At 45.2% G+C, this 21,885-nt stretch overlaps 1 protein-coding gene across 2 annotated transcripts in view; it reads left to right on the top strand.

Annotated features, from left to right (window-relative positions):
- Positions 1 to 21,885, top strand: part of LOC119396497 (intersectin-1) — an 88,696-nt gene that overhangs the window by 7,145 nt on the left and 59,666 nt on the right. For both annotated transcript variants that reach the window (XM_049417123.1, XM_049417122.1), the window contains exons 7-21: positions 2,959 to 3,128; positions 3,759 to 3,972; positions 5,156 to 5,267; positions 5,727 to 5,876; positions 7,189 to 7,329; positions 7,577 to 7,655; positions 7,748 to 7,884; positions 8,691 to 8,859; positions 10,747 to 10,859; positions 11,730 to 11,932; positions 12,997 to 13,147; positions 18,751 to 18,897; positions 19,604 to 19,665; positions 19,826 to 19,890; positions 20,526 to 20,713. In XM_049417123.1, coding sequence (XP_049273080.1) covers positions 2,959 to 3,128; positions 3,759 to 3,972; positions 5,156 to 5,267; positions 5,727 to 5,876; positions 7,189 to 7,329; positions 7,577 to 7,655; positions 7,748 to 7,884; positions 8,691 to 8,859; positions 10,747 to 10,859; positions 11,730 to 11,932; positions 12,997 to 13,147; positions 18,751 to 18,897; positions 19,604 to 19,665; positions 19,826 to 19,890; positions 20,526 to 20,713 — 2,101 coding nt within the window. The remainder of the gene's footprint in view (positions 1 to 2,958; positions 3,129 to 3,758; positions 3,973 to 5,155; positions 5,268 to 5,726; positions 5,877 to 7,188; positions 7,330 to 7,576; positions 7,656 to 7,747; positions 7,885 to 8,690; positions 8,860 to 10,746; positions 10,860 to 11,729; positions 11,933 to 12,996; positions 13,148 to 18,750; positions 18,898 to 19,603; positions 19,666 to 19,825; positions 19,891 to 20,525; positions 20,714 to 21,885) is intronic.

Raw genomic sequence — 21,885 nt, 5'->3', positions numbered from 1 at the left:
GGGTGCTTGCCGCTTCTCGTTATCGGAAAGGCTCAAAAGTCACGCTGCTTTAAGGGGGGACGTGGCTTTCGGTACCAACTTTCTTATTTCTTCATGGATTTTGATGAAAATTGGCACACTTATTTGAAATGTTGTTTTAATGCTACTGTAGAAATTTCATAAATATATCTTTACAGCTTTTTGATTTACAATATATTTCACCTTCTGCTCTTGTTCCGAGTCTGACTCGCTTAAAAAATGCGAGAGGAAACTCGTTCAAAGTGCTATGCATTCCAAGATGTCTGATTGCGGGCGTGACATTCTTAGATTTTTTTATTTGCAACAAAATTTTTTTTAGTTTTCATTTTTCATGAGGTGACTGCGCAACAGGCATCAAGGCTTTGTGCAACTCGTCAAATAGCTAATTATCAAAATGCCATACTGAAAAAGCAAGAATGTCACGCCCTGAACTGTGCTTCAAGGAATATAGAACAAAAAACGGAACTGAAATAGACCCAGCGGTCAGTGAGAAATCAGCGGAACAAGCGAAGCAGGAAGCAAGAAAAGTCGTTTTGAGAAAACGGCTTTTTAAAGTTGTACCACGATATTACTTCATCAAAAGGCACTGGGGTCGTAATCTTTTGAGTCCTTCGTAATGTGCACTTTCTTGAGTGCCCTGTCTTTAGTTTGAGGTGCCTTGCTTCTCTAAACACAAGAAGATTGTGATCTTTAAGGTGTTTTATAAGGTTGGACCTCCTGCACATGTGGCCTTTCATCGGTTGTGCCTTTGTTTTCTTTCTTTTTTCGTAAAATCCTTTTCTGATATACAAAGAACATGTAGCATGAATTTTAAATGAAGTTATGAAGTGGTGTAATAGACATGACAAAAAACAAGATATTGTAATTCAAGTAGGTCATGTACTATGATGATTTGCCAGCTTTCTTGTATTCATGCTCTCATTAACATAATTAACAGTCTTGATTGCAATTGATCATTGAATCATTTTTATAGGATAGTAAAAGCGGCTCTCATCATGGCAACCTATCACTTCCTCCTAAATAACATGCAGTTATGGCCAAGACATTGGTGGAATAGGAATTCCTTAGCAGTTTATTCAAGACGCGAACTGGGCAGATATGAATTCATCTCCCTGTTTCACTCGTCAAGCTAATTTGTAAACCTCGCCTGCGATGCGCTTCATCATTCACCCGGTCGCGGACACGGTCTTCTGCGAGGCTTTTATTTTTTCAGATGATTCATGAGCGCTTACGGCGATACCACGCACGGCTCCAAGCGCGCCTAAATTGCATCAACAGTGCTTATTTCACCTCTAAGTGCTCGGCCGCATAGTCCGGGAAGTCGGCACGCGATGTGCTGGGTGGCGGCATTCGGTGACGATGCGCAATATGCCTAGGTGCGGCGACGAAAAATAGGCGCGCAACGTGTTTGGCCTCGCATTTCGGGACGCCGACGCGTGCCCGCTGCGCGACGAGCTTGGCCGTGGGGTCCGCTGCCGATGCGTAAAATGACCATCCGCTGTACCGAGAAGCCGGCGGGGGAAGCGCTTCGTTCCTTGCGAAGAAGCACACTGCCGCGAATCCGCTAACGCGTTGCTCTTGCCCGCAAAGTTCGAGGTTCGTCTCGCGTGCCGACGCCGTGAGCGGAGTTAGGCCTAGTGACGACTCCGAGCAGTAGACGCGCCGGCCGCGGTGCCCGATGTTTCAAAGTACGTAATGCGTGGTCGCGAGTACAAATAGTCGTCCTGCGATCATCTTCGTCACGACGTCCGAAGTGCGCATAAGCAGAACCTCCAACCACGGATCCGACGAGTCAACGCTAGAAAGTCGGTCCGAGACGCGCGTTTGCGATGTTCGCTACGAGTGCGGCGCGCCATCGTAATCCCACCGAGCTTCCGCTAGTAGCTCCAAACTAAAACGTAGTTCTTGTTCAAAGTTATCGTCGAGCCGTGAACACAGAGCGATTGCGAACACGCAACGAAGTAGCGCGACTTCTTTCGACAGCCGTGAGCTCGAGACGCACGAACTGCAGACGACGATCTCCCGAAGCGAGCATCGGACCAATGGCGAGGCGCGCTGGGGCAACATGGCGGACGCGGCCAATCGGAGGGCTCGAAACGACCTTCGAACATTTGCTTTTTGTGCGCTTGTTTTCAAAGGGAGGAGCCAGCTGCGGCGGGGAATTTGAAGACGGAGAAATGCGCTTTCCGATGAGCCCAAGATATCGGCGCCCGGTGGCGTCGTTGCGGAGCTATGATTTTTTGAAAATCAGTGTTTTTTTGCGATTTCCCCAATAATTTTCGCCACCTCGGCAGGCGCAACAATTTTTTTATAGCACTTCTACGCGGTTTTCGGTGAAGATATTTTGGAATCGGATATAAAAAGGGCTACAGAAACTGAAAATGTGATTTTCAAAAAATCGATTTTTTTGCCATTTTTCGCGATACGAAAGCCGCGTCCCCCCTTAAGAACATCAACAATCTTCCCGTGGATTACCGCGCCAACCGAAAAGCGTGGAAGACGGGTGAAACATCTGCGAACACTGCAGACAGCATGCGAGCTGCTGAGCACCTGGAAGGGCTCAGAAAAATTGTGTCCGCGCGAATATCTGCTCGAAAACAGACAAGCATCCGCGATTTTTTTGTTAAGTAAAGGTATGTTGAAAAAACTCCTGCATTTATTGTGTTTATTTTGACCATTCGATAATTCGGACATTCGGTTAATTCGGACATTTTTTCCGGTCCCTAGAAATCCGAATTAACGAGCTTTTACTGTAGTATACATTAACTCGGCAAGTTTCATCTCAGTCGATAAAGGATTTAAAATAATTTTTCAAGACCCATGTCCCCCCTTAATATGTCTTTTATTGCCACTGATTTACTTACATGCTCGAAATCACCACTTTGCAATGCTGTTGCCACGCTACATAAACCTGGCCCTTCACTTTTGTTGTCTACGCAGGAACCTGTCAGACATCGACTCTGACGGGAGACTAACATGCGAGGAGTTTGTTCTTGCGATGCACCTCGTGGACTGCGTGAAAGCAGGGGACGCATTGCCAGCCAAGCTTCCTCTGGACCTGATACCGCCGTCATACCGACGCAAGCGGTCAGACAGCGTCCAGTCCACAGGTGCGGGTGCTTTGATTTTGGTCCACTTTAGAGAACCTCGGGAGGTTGAAATTACATCGAACTCTCCCCATCCCCCCAAACTACGACATCCCGCCTAAGCCATGAGTGGGTCTTGGCAGTTACACCCCACGATTTCATTCTGAATTATTAATTGAAGCTTTTATAACTTGCAAATTTCAGTGGCGGTGGTGTACACGAAAAATGGCAGTGCCAGCGAGCGTACAGATATGCGGCCCTTGAAGGTGTGCTGGTCACATGCATATTTCTATGCACCATTTTCCAGTAATTGACACGCACTCAATCATGGGCTTGTTTGCGATCAGCCGTTTCTGATATGTTATTCTGATCTTTTATCAAGGTGACTTGTCATTTCATATTGCCACATTTCATTGTTGCCTGGATATGAACACATGGCCATTGTTATTGCCCGTAGCAACTGAAGTGTTGCGCTGCTGAGCACATGGATGAAGGTCCAATCCCGGCATGGAGGAAGGCAGTAGTTAGGATGGAGCATTGCGCAATGCAGTCGAGAGAAAGAAAGAAAAAGTAGTACGTCAGGCACGTACACCATCAAGCTTCGCTTGCCCCCATTTTCCTGACAGGGCAAGGTGACTTTTTACTTGACTTCAGGCCCCGTGCCGGAGTTGCTGGGTGCACTGCCAGGTGAGGTGACTCTTGACGACAAGAACATGGCCACCTTTGAGGACAAGCGGCGAGCCAACTTCGAAAAGGGCCAGGCGGAGCTGGAAAAGCGGCGACAAGCGCTGCTCGAGAGCCAGCGTAAGGAGCAGCAGGAGAGGGAACGCAAGGAACGTGAGGAGCAGGAAAAGAGAGAGCGCATACGGTAGGCCACCACTGCTTGCAAGTTAGCACCTGTTAGATAACATAGTGTAATTTGAAAACTACGCAAGGCATCATAATGAAACTGCATATTTTTCTACTTATAGCAATTTTGAGTCTGCCTGCCAAATTTCACTACTAGGGATGGGCGAATAGGAAATTTGAGGTTCAAAGAAAATGATGACTTGGTTGAATAATTTCGAATTTAATAGTTTGTATTGTATATATCACATATTATAAAGAAAAATTAGCATATTTGTCATGACTAAACTTACTTGCACAATATTTTTAAGAAATAGAACTAGGCTTGTCTGAAAGTCACTGTTTTGGTTCGAAGTGTAGTGGAAGCAACATTGAATAGTAGTAGGGTGCAAGTTATAACCGGTAAAATATGTTCCGGGTTAAAATTTTCTACACTTAGTGCATATAAGTTCCTTTAACATGCTTATAAACTTTTAAAAAAATAATCCAAGTGTAGGTAAAATGTGCATTTAACATTGAAGTGTGGTTTCACGGCATAGCAGGCCCATGTTGCAGTGAAACCACCTATTCAGGGGGTTACATGTGATAAAATATACATCTATTCATTCGTTCCAAATAGTACTTCTGAATTTCGGAAATTTTAAATTCGTGTTGAAGTGAATATCGAATACTGTAATATCCGTTCGAATATTCAAAGCGCTCGAATATTTGCCCTTGCGCCTATTCAATACTATAGGTCAACAAAGTTTTTTCATCAACCCTTCCTCCTTGCGTAGATTTCCAACTTTTAATTACCGTTTCTCTTTTCATTACCAAGTGCAGTGCTTTAAATGACTTTATATTCATGCGCCTCTTTTTACTTTTAGCTGTTGCAAAAATGTGTTAATTTTTTATTATTCGGTGTTGTTCCTATTATTTAACATCCCACAAGGTTTTTAGGCAGCTCAATGAAATAACTTGAACATAAGACAGCGTTTTTGCAGTACATACAGGAAAGGATACAAAGGCACAGTGTTGTCCCAGTTAGAGTTGTGTCTTCATTTGCTTCTCTGCATCCTAGTTCTTGCACACTCAAAAAGTAGCAGGCTTCAACAAACTATTCCACACTTACTCCTTGCTGCATCACAGGTTTTTGTTGTCGTGAACAGTTCACTCGCAGAAAATGCTGCAGTTCCTGTGTTCCATTTCCACTCTGGCTCTTACAGGCAAGAACAAGAGAGGCGTCGTCAGCTGGAACTCGAAAAGCAGCTGGCCCGGCAACGAGAGATTGAACAGGAGAAGGAGGAACAGAGAAGGAAAGCACTGGAACAAAGAGAGGTTCGTTGCTTTGTCTTTTCTCGCAGACCAAGTTTTACACTGAACTCTGTGATGGCAGTTTATTGAAGAAATTTGCTGAAACTCCGGTCATGTAGGTCCCCCAATTGCTTTGGGAGCCGCTGAATGTTCAGTTTTGGCAGGCTTTCTCTTGTACCAGTCCTGAGAAGGCTCTGCATTGCTTCAAGCCAAATTGAAGACCAGTCGTAACTAGATAAATGCAACATAACTGTGTATGTATGCAAAGAAAAAGGGCATTTTTGTCTGATGTAGTCTGTAGTAGCTGTTGTAACATCTATTACAATATCTTGTAGGTTCATTGTCTACCCTTTTGTGTCCCATTTGATTCTGCGCTAGTATCTGATATCATATCTAATTACCACCTTGCCTAACGGATAGACTTAGTTGCAGTCTGATGTAAATTACACTTCTCTGCTGCCGATCGTTCTCTTCTCGGACCAGGCTGCTCGGCGAGAGATGGAGCGGCAACGGCAGTTAGAGTGGGAGAAGCAGCGGATGCAGGAGTTGCTCTCCCAGAAGCAGCGGGAGCAGGAGAACGTCAGCCGCCTCAAAGGGCACAGGAAAGCACTCGCACTACAGATTGAACAAGTGGTGAGTGCACACTACCATTGCAGGCCTATAAGAAATATGTGCAGAATGCAGCATTGGGAAATATTGTCAAAAGAATCCCTCCAGACTATGTTTTCACGTCCAAGTACTGTGGTATGGCCCTTTGCGACACGGCGACCTCATTTGGAGACGTGACTTACTTTTGCCGTTTCTGTGCAGTATTGCCAAGGAAGAGATCACAAACACTGAGCTAATGGTGAATAAAGCATTCTTGTTGCCTAAATTTCCTTTGTATCACTTCTGGTTGAAATACTTTGTTACACACAATCACTTTGGCAAAGGCAGTACTTTGTTTAATGAGACATTGGATGCTGGACGTTTCAGCAGGAATTGGAAGATACTTTTTTTTTACCTTTTTAGGCATGCTCGCTGCCAGAAAATAACTATCGTGTGTAGTTTGAGTGTGTCCTTGAATTCGGTTTATGAAGAAACATAGCGTGACTGAATGTGCAATAATTAGATAAATATTTTCGTTGTAATTTCAAATAATTGCTGTAAAATACACTATAGTTATTCTAACACTCTCACTTCGTTTAAATTTGGTCTCTAGAACCTTGGCATCAAATTGTGTAAATTTCACGCATTTATAGTCGGTCAGTTACAATGTGTGTCAGAAAGGGATATGTTAAAGTGTTTGCCTTGAAAACTGGGCATGTGTTGTTATATTATTGTGTGGGGTACTACTTTTGTAGGAGGTTCAGGCATCTGTAGCCCCTGCCACTTGGCAGTCTTTTCTCTAGTTAGCTTATCCCACTGGGAAGCTGCATTGTTCAACTCTAGCTAGAATGAGCAGTGGCGGCTACCGGGTCAGTAAAGAGCTTCGAGAGCCGTGGCCTAAGCCTCTCCCACTTATACCATTAAAACTTCTATCACTCTCAATCAAGTCTACTACTGCTGCTACTGCTGTCAGTGGGAAATGAGGAAATTGAAGGGATATTAAACAGGACCAATAAATTAGTTTGGAGAGATAGTAATCTCTCACCACTTCATTTTTGTTAGTTTTGTAGTTACTGGTTGACTACTAGAAAAGAATGAAAACTATCATATCACTTTACCCTGCCGAAAATTGCATTTCAGTTGATAGTTCAGTGTAATGTCTCAAATTTCTAAGTGTATCTTTAGGTTTATGCTACTGTTCACTAAAAGTTCTCTAAGCTCGTGAAATCTATTCTTTGGCTCTTTTATGGGGCACTGTTGACCATCTTTAAGGATAAGAAATGAACTAATTTCGTGTGGACTTCATTTGTGTACAATGATTAGTTTGCGCCAACTTGGTAGCTTCGTTGTTTTGCAGGAGAACAAAATTAACGAGGCCAATCAGAAACTGGCAGACACCAAGAAAGGTGTTGCAGAGATGAAAGCCTGCATCGACGAGATGAGGGTGGAGAGGGACACTAAAATGAGGGAGCTCAACGAAGCGAGGCTGGAACTGAAGGCAAGTTTGAGATTCACTTACTCCTGTTGGTGCTTTGTAATGTTGGTTTTCAAAGCTGAAATTGTCCTGTGTGCCCGTAAGAAGTTTCGTGGAATACTAGTGCATTTTGTTAAAGTGGCACAAATTTTGGTACGCCATCAAAATTGTCTTTAACGTAGAGCCTTGATGGGCAGAGCCATGCTTCTTTGTGCAGCAGCTGCATGCTACATGCACGTCTAATAAAACAGTCCCCGTATCATTTCCTTAGGAAATCAGCGACAAAATGCTTCTCTTGAATCAAGAGAAACTTAGCCACCAAGGCCGATTGAAAACAGTCGGAGCCAACAGTGAGTAAAAGTCCTTCAGCTTTCACTAACCTGGAACATCGCTTCACGTACAAGTGTTTAATGCAGTGACTTCTTTTTCCCTGTACTTCCAGCTAATTACTCTCTCGCAATGAACAGCTGTGGGAATAAAGAGATCAGCTTAAACATGTTGAGATCAACGTTAGCCAGCCTCAAGAAGGAAACGGAGCTCAAGCAACAAGATGTCGACAACAACAATGCTCAGCTGAAGGTGAGGAATGCTGTTTATAGCAACAACTCTCCTAGATCTAGAGCTGTATACACTTCTAAGTACACTTGGACCCCCTCAGAGCATATTTCTGTGGCATAGAAATTATTGTTGTCTGTCTTGCTTGTCATTCCTTGCCTTAACCTCATAGACTGTTGTCGTGATTTAGCGACTTACTAGATATGAACCCTTGTATCCAAGTGGTACGATCGAGAGTGGGAAAGTTTAGTTTGAACACCATGTGCAGCCGTCTGTTCAAAAACCTGTCGGTATGTCACCATTTCTGACTTGCGGGGGTGGGAAGGTGTGCAGACATATCACACATGATGCTTTTGAGGAGGGTGAACGTTTTAAGGTACTACTTGTGCAGCTGTATCCATTCCAGCGCAACTTAAAAATACCAACTCTGCAGCGTCGAGCGTTTTTCAGATTGCCACAAAGTGAGAGACAGTTTAACCCGCTAAGTCTGGAGTTTGTGTAGTATGAAGCCATGCAATGGTAACTGCGCCATTTTGTGCTGGACGTTGCAATTCAATTTTTTAAAATCGAGTCTACAAATGTGGCCTGGGATTGTGACATGGTGTAAGAGTACTTGTAGTACTCTAGTCAGATGTGCACTTTTCAAGGGCTATTGAATTCAATGATTGTTGAACTCTGCGTGCTTCATTGGTTCACTTCTGCAAGCTCACTCAAAAAGAGCCAATCAGGCCCGCGAATTTCAATGGCCATTGAAAGCAAGAGCTTGTGACTGCCGTAAGGGGTGTTTCTTGGTAAAAGAAAATTCAATACTGTTACCTCTTATTTTACAGGAGTTGAAAGATAGGTTAGCAGACCTCGTGCAGCAGAACGAGGCACTGATGCGGGACTTCACTCAAAAGAAGCAACAAGTTATAGCCCTAAAGAAGCAGAAGAACAGTTCCATAACGTTAGACACTTGGAACGACAACTCGGACTTTGCATCTGCTGATTCGTGGCCAGGTATGCCGTCCTGTGCACTATTAATCCTTTGGAAGCATTTCACACATTTCCAGCTGCGTGCAGAGAAAGTGATTGGTTAAAGGGACACTAAAAAGGAAACCGATTTTTCTCATATTAGTGAATTACTCTTTCACAATACCAAGATCACCACGCTTTCCGCAAGAAGACGCTTGGCAAGCGAGAAAACGCGCAAAAAAAAATGCGGGTGGTGACACCACTTTGAAGTCTCCGCACCAAACGTCGCAACGTCATAGGTTTTGGCAGTGTCCACTAGGACCTACGTTGTTCGTAATCAGTAAATGAAGTTCACTCTCCTTTGTAGCAGTCAGAGAGTTTACATACCAATTTTCAGGAAATTTAATTGGGCCAGTGTGGCAAAAATATGAAAAATGCGCTTTGAAATCTGTAACATCTCACGCGGAGATTTCAGCGCAAAAATTTAAAAATGACTTTGACATTGATTTGTTCCTCTATGATTAGACTTGTGACGGTGAAATTAACGACATTAGAGTTTTCAGAGTAAAATTTGACAGTCTAAACTGATTTATTGTTTCAAATTAGTGTCCCTTTCAACGAGTGAAAGTTAACGCATTTATTTTAGAAAATTTTTCATCTTCTCTGAGGCTCTCGGCAATTAAGGACGTGTTGTAGCATTTGAAGCACTCTCTTAGGTGGAGGCCATAATTTGCAATCGTGTTGTAAAATCGCTTTTTCTTGCCACTTTTCTTATTCTATCGCCTTTTGATTCGCCGAACTCAGAATTTCTATCGTTAAGTATGGGTGCAAAAAACATCTATACAAAGGTTTCATCATTTTTGGTCAGAGTTCAATGTAATAGCATGACATAGGAGAATTCAATGCGTTTCTTCATGTGGCCTGATTCTAGAGGCACTGCATTCACATGTCTCATAACATTTGCCGCTAGAGCTTGCCAATATAACTTCTAAAAGAAGCATATTGTGGCACACCTACCAACACACGATATTGCTTTTAGAGCTGTGCACGGGCTGTATTTCCGAGCCCGAGCCCAGCCCGGGCCCGCTGACATTGTCGAAGGCCCGCCCGAGCCCGACGGCAAAGGGCTGCGAGCCTGCCCAGCCCGGCCCGACTTACGAAAACACAATCTCGGGCCCAGCCCGGCCCGGCTTTTTGAAGGTTTGCTGCGAAAACAAAACATCGTTTTCTGGTAATTTGGCATTTTATTGAGCATATCAAATATGATCAAACGACACACGACGAGCAGTCTCTGCTACACAGATTACAAATTACAAGTAGATGGCCTCATGCCAGCAACACTGGTGTTCGCTCGCCAAAGCCGTCACATGAATGCCCATGCAAGCGTCAGCTTGCACGAAGGCGATCTACGTCGGGTCGCTGTCGCGTGCATTTTCACTCATAAGGGATTTGGCCTTAAATCTAACGCAAACAGTCTCGTAGCGCCGCTCAGGTGGTGTTACTTCTCTGTTTGTCGGAGTGCAACAGAGGCAGTGCTTTACCTGCTCCCCTTTTGTTTAAAGTAGCGAATGGAAAGGAAAAGCAGTAAAGCGCGGTCGCGGAAAAGGTGCTGTATGCGTGCTGGAAAACAATTCCCGCTCATTCTCTATATTTCGGGCTTGAGTCGGGCTTTGCGCCGCGCTCGAGCCCGGCCCGATAAAACTACAAGTAGCCCGAGCCCGGCCCGGGCCCGAGGTGAAAATACGTCGGCCCGCCCGAGCCCGGCCCGCGGGCCGGCTCGGGCTTGGGCTTTCGGGCTACCCGGAGCCCGTGCACACCTCTAATTGCTTTACCTTGAGTGCCATCCTTCGATAGTTTCTGCCAAATGTTTGTTTGCTCATCAATTTCATCGATTGTCATTTATGGGGTCTTGTGCCCACATTTGTGTTTCAGGTGAAAGCACTCAACCTGAGCCTTCCTCTGGTCTTGTAAAATACAGAGCACTATACGCATTTGAGGCACGAAACGCTGATGAGCTTTCCATAATGCCGGGAGACATTATCATGGTGAGTAGTATGGGTGGCATCTCACAGCAGTGTTGCTAGTGTTGCTAATGTTGCAGTTGAACAGTTGAGCTGGCTTGAGTATATCACTGCCTAAGCCTGTGGCCTCGTTTTGAAAATATTGGCCATTCCTTTTGGTGTTGTAGTGGCTATACTGTCACTGTACTCCTCAGTGTGATGTGTAATATGCTTGAGTATATCACTGCCTAAGCCTGTGGCCTCGTTTTGAAAATATTGGCCATTCCTTTTGGTGTTGTAGTGGCTATACTGTCACTGTACTCCTCAGTGTGATGTGTAATATGGTCAGCTCTTAAAAATTGTCGAATACTTGCTGCTTTAGAATGTACCATGAGTATGAATTATCAGAGTGCCGAGGGTGACGGAACAACTAATTTGAGGATTGTTTCGTGCCTACATCATATTTATACTTTTCAGGGTTGTGGTGATGTTGTAATGGGCACTAAGGCATGAAAATGGCAACACACATTGATGGGCTAGTTGGTTATGATCCATGGTACACTGAGCAATGCAAGCACAAAGGGGACAGAGAAAAGATAATACCGTTGAACCCCTTTATAAGAGGCACTGATGTAACAGATAATTGGGTATAAGAGACACCAGTGTGCCTACATCCAAATAGGTGTTAATCAGAAAATGAGAACACTGTACCGTGCTTATAAGAGACATCTCGTATAAGGGGCAAGAACTGCTCCCCGCTGCATGTTTCTTAGAAAAATGTTCAAATTAGTACTGTACACGCAGATAGCATCTGTCTTTGCTCCGTTCTTGTTCTGGTTGCGCTGCTGATTGGTATCATGCAAATTATCCTGGAACATGGTTAAGTATCATGCCTTGTCATGTTTCCGGTTCCAGGTGCAGGAGAACCAGCACGGGGAACCGGGTTGGCTTGGGGGAGAGCTGCAGGGCAAGACAGGCTGGTTTCCAGAGTCCTACGTCGAGAAGGTGGTCACCTCGCCCACCGGCGGTTTTCCTGCGGGCAACAACCAGGGGGCCGCAGCGGCTGCCGCAGCAGAGACTGTACACATCGTGGGAACCGAGATGAAGATGACCCTGGAGTGAGCCTTACTTGCTGCTGTTTTCACGCATGGGCAATTGTCTTAGATGTGATAACAACTGTACGAGGTGCTCAAGGCTAATTCACGCTGTTGGCACCACTGTCGCGGTGCAGTGGGCTTGAGGGTCTCCATGACTGCAGAGTGTGTTTAGCTGCAAAAACTGCAAGGCAAAGTTGACGCACCATCAACAGTATGATTAATGTTCTGAATGGCGGGGCGTGGGCAGCATTTTGCATTCCACTGTCAGCATGAGCACTGTGCGGTCTGAGCAGTGAATGTCAAGCTAACATTATCTAACATTTCACTGCATACTGACTAGCACTACCATCAATCTTGTCTCTCATGCGCTGTCACAATGTGACCATCATTTTTTTTTTTTTTTTGAAAGGCGTGATTATTGCAGGTGACTTCAAACATTCCTGAGAAAAGATTTTTCGAAAAGGCTAAGAGAGAATCAGCAACATGTCAGTATACACTCAAACCTCGATATAACGAACACGGATATAACGAATTATCGGTTATGACGAAATAAATGAAAAATAGTCTTGTCATAGCTACAGTGTTAAAAATAATCGTTTATAACGAATTTTCGGATATAACAAAGTTATTTTCGTGGCAGATGTGACTTTGTTATAATGAGGTTTGAGTGTAGTATGTTCTGTTTGCTAGCTGCATGGGACTTTTTTCACAGACATGCTCCTGGTAAAGCTAGTACAGATGCATCTTTTTACGAACTGTGTGGCAAAATAGGATACATATGTCCCCTTCTCTAATTTCTTGTCTTGCTGCACAGTCTGTAGGACGATGCTTGTAACTTGTCTACTCACAGTCTTGCGCAATAGGCACGCATTTTTTATAAAATTGTCTTTGTTTCTTCTGCGCACATGAGCCTGAGCTGTGGGAGTTTGTATACATGACGATGTGAACTTCTGAGGCATTAAACATTAAATACAGGTAACTTCAACGTGTTTCCGTTTGCACTCTCAAGCACAGTAATCGGTGTGGGCTCTTTGGAAGTCTACCTTTACAGCACTATGTGTAGTAATTTCAAATTCTGCGTGCAGAGGAATTTCCGAGGCCCCGGAGAATGGTCGCGAGCCGGCACTGGACGAAGTGGCGGCGCCCGATGTTCTGCAGCCCTCGGAGAACTCCTGCTTTACCCAGCTGCCCCGGGGGGCACCCAGTGTGGACACCACGTCTCCTGTACCTGGCGAGGTGAGTCGACAGTACTCCGATTGTCACTTGGTTGTGACGATGAGGTATGCAAAACACAAGCTGGTACAGGTGAAAACTCTTTATTGGGCTAACTTGTGCCCACTAAAAGACAAACTCAAAGTAGAGCTGAACCTCTTTGTAAGAGACATGCGCTGGGGAGCAGTTCTTGTGTCTTAAGTGAGGTCTCTCTTGTAAGCAGGGTACCATGTTCTCGTTTTTTGATCAACGCCTACTTCAATGTAAGCACACTGGTGTCTCTCATACCCAAGTGTCTCTTATGAAGGAGTTTAACTGTTCAAGCAATACTCGCTGTACAATGATAGTGGTGAGCACAGACATCAGGCGTCGACTAATCTGATCATCGGCGGAATGCGTTGTCTTTTATACATACAGTGGAACTTCGATTATACGTCCCCCCCTGCGACGACCCGCGTTTTACGACGAATTGGCTTGGTCCCGGCAAAACCCCCATAGGAATAATGTATTAAAAACCTCAATTGTACGACGCAAGTTTACGCCGGCCCCGCCTCGTACGACGCTTCGCTGGACTGGCTGAGAAAAAAAAAGACCTACGATGACGCGGGCTGGCACGCAAACACACTGCGGCCAGGCGAAAAAAGTCGGGAAACCGAGGAACCGAGTTCGTATCCGCGCTGCCACCACAGGGCCTCTTCAATTTTTCGACACGCGGTCGGCCATAGCTAGCCAGAGCCAACGTTGGCCGGAGTCAGCCGGAGCGCATTCGTTTTGTCGCATTGCACTGCGCACTTCCGTTGTCGCCTTTTTTTTTTCTCTCTCTCTCTTCTTTTGGGTGGTTTTGTAGTGACCGTTGTGAGCAGATAACATGGCAGATAATTTCGAGCTCGCTTTCTAGTATGCGATAACTTTCACTAGATTTCGTGTCGTTATACCGGACGTATTGAACGGCGATTGTTGAGCCAACGTTTGCGACAGCCGCGGGAACCGGAACTCGCCGCTGTCTAGCTACCAGAGGGCTGGGGCGTTTTAGCCGCTCGCGATTGGTCGAAGCTTGCAAATCGAATAGGCCTACTGCCGTGCTGCCATTCAGCCATTCCTTCACGTGTTTGCCTTATCAGTTGGTTGTGCTGCGTCGCAGCTGCTGTGTCCACGTGCAAAATTTTCTGTGTTCGGACATTGGTGTGCGAGGAAGCTTTCGAATTCTCGGTTGCGAGTGCTGCGTCTTGCAATGTCGCGGAACCGAAAACCGCTGACGCTCGGAGAAAAGCTTCGCATAATCGAGGAGGCGGAGAAGCGGAACGGAGCAACAAAGGCCAGCATTGCCCGCGACCTGAACATTTCCGAGTCGTCGCTGAAAACGATCCTCGCGAAGGAGGACAGCATCCTACTAAATGCGGCAAAGTTCGGCCTGAACAGGAAGGCCACGAAAGATGGCAAATATGCTGCGATGGAGAAGGCCCTCGTTGAGTGGTTGCGTCAGGCCCGCAGTTCAGGAATTGCTGTGGATGGCGCAATTTTGAAGGAGAAGGCTGAGACAGTTGCATTGCGCTGCGGCATTGACGACTTTAAAGCCTCCAATGGCTGGTTGGATCGCTTTAAAAAACGCAGTGGAGTTGTGTACAGCCACTGCTGTGGAGAGAGCGCGTCAGTCAGCTCTGACACTGTAGAAAAGTGGACTGCATTGCTGCCGGAATTGATACGGGAATACAAGCCGTCCAACGCGTTCAACGCGGACGAAACTGGATTATTTTATAATATGCAGCCAGAACAGACATTGTCATTCAAAGGAGAGAGCTGTCACGGGGGTAAGCGAAGCCAAGAGCGTCTTACCGTATTGCTTTGCGCTAATGAAGACGGCTCTGGAAAGCTTCCTGCCCTCGTGATTGGCAAGTTTGAGAAGCCGCAATTCTTCAAGAATTTGAAAAGGCTGCCGTGCCAGTACATGTTCAACCGGAAAGCCTGGATGACGGCTGCTATGTTTTCTACATATCTGCAGCAGCTGGACTCCAAAATGGGGGCTAAGAACAGAAAGATTCTTCTTCTGCTTGACAATGCGCCATGCCATCCATCAGATATGTCGCATTTGAGAAATGTGAAAGTTGTATTTCTGCCCCCCAATTGCGCTAGCCAGCTGCAGCCACTTGACGCTGGCGTCATCAAGTGCATGAAACAGAAATATCGGAAGTTTCTGGTGCAGCGTCAGCTGGCGGGCATGGAACACAAGCAGTTGGATAAGAAGCTTTCTGTGCTTGATGCAATGCACTACATTGCTAGTGCATGAGACGCAGTCACGCCAGAAACCATCGCCAACTCCTTCAGGCACTGCGGCTTTAATAGAAGTGGTGCTTGTTCTACCAGTGAAGCTGCAGTGCCTGTTGACGACGAACCAGAGTTCGGCAGCCTGGAGCTGCCTGGATCTTTCGCGGACTATGTTGGTGCCGACGACAACGTTGCAGTGTGCAGTGAAGTGTCGCTGGATGACATTATCGAAACTCTGCGTCCCGACACTGCGGGAACTTCCGACGAGGAAGAGATGGACGACGCTGCAGAGGCTAGCGCGTCCGTTCCGACTTACGCGGACGTGTTGTGCTACGTCGACCACATTCGGCGGTTTGCTTGCGCACGACGAGATCGGCGACTTGCTGCCAGATGTTGCAGCTATCGAAAGAAAGCTGATGCGTCGTGGCTGCACCGGCAACATTACAGCGCTGCTTTCAAGAGGCAAGCGATCCTCTATGCAGAGTCGGAAAGCAACGTTGAAGCAGGGCGCAAGTTCGATGTGTCGGAAAAGTGCGTGAGGTAATGGAGAAAACAAAGGACCAAGATCCTCACATGCGCTGCTACACGCCGTTCCTTTCGCGGACCGAAGTCTGGACGATACCCTGCCGTTGAGGCGGTTCGAGATTGGGTTCACGACCAGAGAAGCAAGAGCCTGAGTGTTTGCTACGATGATATTGAAGCAAAACCACGTACTGTCATGAAGGATATGTGCATCCCGCAAACCGAGTTCAACGATGCTGGTATGGACTGCCAACTGACATGGTCCATGCAGCGTTTTCCACGTGCGGCATCTCAGTACCACCGGCACCCGTTCCAACGGCGAGCAGCAGCAGTGGCTCACACGATGGCAATGACCGTGACTGCGTTCTTCTCTCAAGCGATGCCGAGTCGTAAGCAAAGTTTCACCGGCAAATAAATGTTTCTTTGCATCACTCCCTCTTCTGAAAAACTTATTGGTGAGCTATGGCCACAGCATGAGGCTGTGTTCGGAGTCAACTTTTTTCTTTTCCCTAGAAGAGGTTGCAAGTTGGGGGGTCGACTTATAATCAGAAATATACGGTAAGCAGATGACATATGCACGTGGTAGTTGTTGCCATCGTACAGGCCCAGGCGCAGTTCCTCTGAGCTGTGTCAATCCTGTATGTGCTACACCGACGAACATCACAATGAACTACAAATAAGCCAAACGTGCAGCATTAGTCACTTGGCTGTCATGTGGTCTATGATGTCATTGACGAAGGCATAACGGAGGGTTCTCTGAAACCAACAGGAGAGGTAAAGAGAGAGAGAACAGTCTCTCATGGAGCGTATTGGCCTTTCTGCTCATGCAGTGGAATAATTGGCTTTTGTGTACATGGCATCATCATCTATCAAATGTAAACATTTTATTACCTTGTTCATGAAGTGTTGTAGTGTTACTTTATGCACGATTGATGCCATCGAAATTTCAAGATAGGTGCCCAACGCTGTGGTCAAGCTGACTACTGTATTTACTCTAATCTAGGCCAGCCCCAATTCTAAGCTGACCCCCGAAATTCGCAAGGCCAGAAAAAAAAAACCTTAGTCATTGTACTTGAATCTAAGCCGACACCTCCCCCCCCACTTTCGCACATCGTTTTTTCTAAAAGAACATCGGCTTAGATTTGAATAAATACGGTAGTTTTCAAGGCACAAAAGAATTTGTGGGTATCAGTACTACACTCAAACCTCGATATGAAGAGCACGGATATAACGAATGATTGGTTATAACAAAGTAAATGAAGAATAGTCTTGTCATATATACAGTGTTACGAATGCACGTTTATAACGAATTCTCGGATATAACGAACCTATTTTCCTGTCAGATGCTACTTTGTTATAATGAGATTTGAGTGTACTACTATGAATTGTAGTCTTCAATGCGGGGTCTTTCGCTTCCACTCTACTCCGTGAAGCAGTGCAGCTTCTGGGTTCGTTCCATGAAGAGTTCTTCTGAACTTGAGTCCTTGCGCTTAATTCCAGGGACAAGCTGCCCCACAGGGCTTGCAGGCACAAGTGCTGTTGCCATGGTGAGCGAAGAAGGAGTAAAAGCTCGTTAATTCGGATTTCTAGGGACCGGAAAAAATGTCCGAATTAACCGAATGTCCGAATTATCGAATGGTCGAAATAAACACAATAAATGCAGGAGTTTTTTCAACATACCTTTACTTAACAAAATAATCGCGGATGCTTGTCTGTTTTCGAGCAGATATTCGCGCGGACACAATTTTTCTGAGCCCTTCAAGGTGCTCAGCAGCTCGCATGCTGTCTGCAGTGTCCGCAAATGTTTCACCAGTCTTCCACGCTTTTCGGTTGGCGCGGCAATCCACGGGAAGATTGTTGATGTTCTTAAAGCAGCGTGACTTTTGAGCCTTTCCGATAACGAGAAGCGGCAAGCACCCTGTTCCCGTCACGTTGGCGGCTAAAAGTACGGTTACTCGTTCCTTGCTTCTTTTGCCGCCGATACAAGGATCCCCTTTCATTACTTCTTGTCGGGAGAGCCCATTATTCAGAGCACGCAAAATTTCTACTTTGGTCCTTGGCCTCGTATTTGGGCCGCTTCGCCGGCGTTGCCATCGGCGGAGAGTGCAGTCACACGAGAAGTCAGCACAAAAGCACCAGCAACGATCAAGCTAAAGGAGCCGTACTGAATTGTTCCTCGATAAAACGGTGATCAACGATGCAGCACACCAACGGGAACAAAGCAACAAAATGGCACCGCCAAACCCACACGTGAAGAAAAGCCGTTCAACCAGTCTCAAGTCAAGCCAAGTCGATAATTGATGTCCGTGGCGATGCTGCGTTTGAGCTTCATTTTTGTTCTGAATTGTTCTTTTTTCGTTTTCGAGCCTCGCCAGCGGCCCGAAAGCCGCCGAATTATCCAATTTGCGGTCAAATCTGTCCGAAATAACGAGCGCCCAGTCTCATAGAGTGACGAGTATATTTTTCAGGGACCAGATGACGTGTCCGAATTAACCGATTTTTCGAATTAACGAGAGTCGAATTAACGAGCTTTTACTGTACTACACTCAAACCTCGATATGAAGAGCACGGATATATTGAATGATTGGTTATAACAAAGTAAATGAAGAATAGTCTTGTCATATATACAGTGTTACGAATGTATGTTTATAACGAATTCTCGGATATAACGAACTTATTTTCCTGTCAGATGCTACTTTGTTATAATGAGGTTTGAGTGTACTACTATGAATTGTAGTCTTCAATGCGGGGTCTTTCGCTTCCACTTCACTCCGTGAAGCAGTGCAGCCTCTGGGTTTGTTCCATGAAGAGTTCTGAACTTGTGTCATTGCACTTAATTCCAGGGACAAGCTGCCCCACAGGGCTTGCAGGCACAAGCGCTGTTTCCATGGCGAGCGAAGAAGGAAAATCATCTCACCTTCAACAAGGGTGACGTCATTGCAGTCAAGGAGCAGCAAGACATGTGGTGGTACGGCGAGTTCCAAGGAAAGGCAAGTGTCTCACTTGACTGCGCAGGGCCTTTCAGTGAAGGCTTATAGGTTAGATTAGGTTATTGGTTAGCTAGATACAGTGTAAGTGGTAGCAACTATGCTACAACAGCATCGGCACTTGGTTTGTTATGAGGCGGATGGGCACATTCTGAACTGAATCCATTTGCCCGATTACATAGTACCTAATCTAACATTACCATGCTTAACATGTTGCTTGTATCTGTTACAGTGAACAGAGCTAAGATATTTTCGCTGATTTCTTCATGTAGATGGTGCTGGTTGTATGATCGTGTTGTACAGATACGTATTTTTCACTGACAACAAATTTCAGCTCAGAAAACTTATAAGTAACACTCTCATTAACAAAACTCAGCTGGCCATGTATGGTGCCAGTGCAATTTTGTATCCGGACCTCATAATAACATAGCAAGATCACAACCTGCTTGAATATATCCAATATTCGTTTTTAGGCATGGATGATATCAGTAAGAAAGTGTTTTATCGGATCAACTTTCATATAGTTCAATAGGCTAGAACATGTCAGGTTTTACTTATACAAATTTCTATTAATGGCAGGGGAAATGTTGTCGTTGCAGCGTTACAGCCCTGTTCATTCTAATGCTGCCAAATGTTGTGCATGTTAATTATACAGCGAATGCTTAACTTTATTCTGTCTGTACATTCAACTTATCATTCCATCTTTCAGCTGGGCTGGTTTCCAAAGTCTTATGTCAGACTCATCTTGGGCCCTGTGAAGACATTCAACAAGTGAGTGACTGGGAAATTAATTGTACCCAGTGTTAAAAACCAATGGGGAAGTTGAGTAGTCAGGCTAAGTTGCTGTTGCATGATGACCAGACTTAAGATTTGACAAGTTTCACTGCTGTCTTATAGTATGCGTGGCTCAAATACGAATTATTTTTTTCAGCAACCAGGTTTCGGACTTACAAGAATACGGAGATGTGCCTCCCGAACCTCCAGCTGACTTCCCAGGTCAGTTACTAGCTCGACCTTTTTTTCTGCTACGTCAGGAGGCCTGAAGCACATAGCTGTGAACCAGACTACATTATGTATCATTTAATGGCAGCTGTGAATGGCTCTTCTAGTGAAGTTTCTCTTGCTGAAGTAGTGAGGCCCACTTACAGAAATTAAGCACTAGTTAGTCTTAGTATGTAACTTGCACATGTGCTGAAAATTATCTGTGATAACGAGCTGCTTGATAGCTATGACGCAGCTTGGAAGATCGTCTCTAAATTGCTTCCACTTTCTGAATGACAGTCGTCTACCAGCCTTTTTATGTAGGTTTTCAGCTATGCAGCAGTCTCCTTCAAACAAATACATCAGTGAGAGATATCTTGAGATATTTCTCACTGATGTGTTTGTTAGATGTGTTTTCTTGCGCAATCTCCGTTTCTCACTTCAGTGGGTGGAATCATGGGAATCCCTCCTGGTAGCCCGTGCTGCTGCTTTAGTTTGTGAAACCCCACCAGTTTAATTACTGCAGTACCATACAAGGCTTCTACATGCGTCTGTGAGTGTAGCTTCTCATGCAGCCAGTGTGTGTTCATTAAAGCTTTGCTGCCTTCTTGCAGTTGTGATAAATGTTTCTCCTCTCTCTTTTCTAACAGTTACGACCGAGGAGAAGTATGTTGCCCTGTATGCGTACCAGTCTCAGGAGCCGGGTGACTTGAGCTTCAACGCTGGCGACGTGATTAGCGTTAGCAAGAAGGAAGGCGAATGGTGGACGGGGACGCTGGCTGGCCAGACGGGAATCTTTCCTAGCAACTACGTACGCCTTTACGAGCCAGAGGTCAAGGTAGGACAGCACTTTGCTCTTGCATAACCGGCTGTTACTGACATATGATAAACGTTAAAATTTAACTGTGCAGATTGAACAGAAACTAGTTTTATGAGGTTTATAAACTTCCAGGGCGTTGTTAACACTGGAAAACGTTAGCAATGTATACAGCAATCTTGGTTTTGGCTGGCAGCAATACTTCATTGTTCCCAGGTCTGTAAACACTCGTTTCTTGAAAGTTAGTGCTTTCTAAGCTTTGCCCGAAAGAGATTATGTTGGACCTTTCTTATACGTGGCCACGACATGACTGAGCTTGAGCTATTCTAGCTTTCTAACTTTGCAAGATATGATCGCTTCATTGTACGGTTAACTCTTTCTCTTTTTTTTTCTTAAGACAGTGAGGTCTATCAGAAAGGTGTTAAAAAGTGGTCACTTACTCAGTATAAATGTGTGACAGGGAAAATCTTTGCCTTTCATGAAACTCTCCTTCCTCTCGCAGACTTCTGCAAAACTGATTTGCCATATTGAGCAGAAATACTATAATCTATCTTTTTTCATGGTTTGTTTTGCCAAATTGTAATTCCTAAGGACAGAATCCTGCTCCAGAACAGTCTTACAATGAGCATCAGACATTCAACTCTTCAATGTTTTTCATGGGAATGGTGCATAGCGCATTACCATTCAAACCAACATGAACTGTAATGGGGGAATTACAGCAGCAGTATGCCGAATAACATGAGCCCAGTTGCAGTTAGTAATTAAGCACTTGGCATAAACTTAAGCTGCATTAATTAGCTTGTGATTGATGATAATGATTAGCTACAAAACAGAATTAACACTACCCTTGCTACCAGAGCAACCTCTTCTGTACAAGACTTCACACAAATGCTATATCTATGCGAAGCAGTGAAGTGCTTCTGATTTTTATGCCACGGTGATCAGTAACCCTCTCATGCTGCACATCAGAACAATATGGCAGGTTGCAATTCTCCCAATGTTTCAGACCCATAAAGATTGAATAATGGCAGTGTGGAGTTATCTTTGATGTTTCTACCAGTGGGCAAATCATCGCTGTACTTTAGAGGGATGAGTCCGCGTTTGAAATTTCTATCCCAGAGTGTTTAGGACAACGGCTCGCCTCGCCCACGTGGTGTGCCCCCCCCCTGCTGGCGTGGGCCAACCTTGTTTTT

The sequence above is a fragment of the Rhipicephalus sanguineus genome, chromosome 6 (assembly GCF_013339695.2).
Source record: "Rhipicephalus sanguineus isolate Rsan-2018 chromosome 6, BIME_Rsan_1.4, whole genome shotgun sequence".
NCBI classification, from domain to species: domain Eukaryota; kingdom Metazoa; phylum Arthropoda; class Arachnida; order Ixodida; family Ixodidae; genus Rhipicephalus; species Rhipicephalus sanguineus.
The sequence above is the reverse complement of the archived record's forward strand: the minus strand, read 5'-3'. Positions and strand labels throughout refer to the sequence as shown.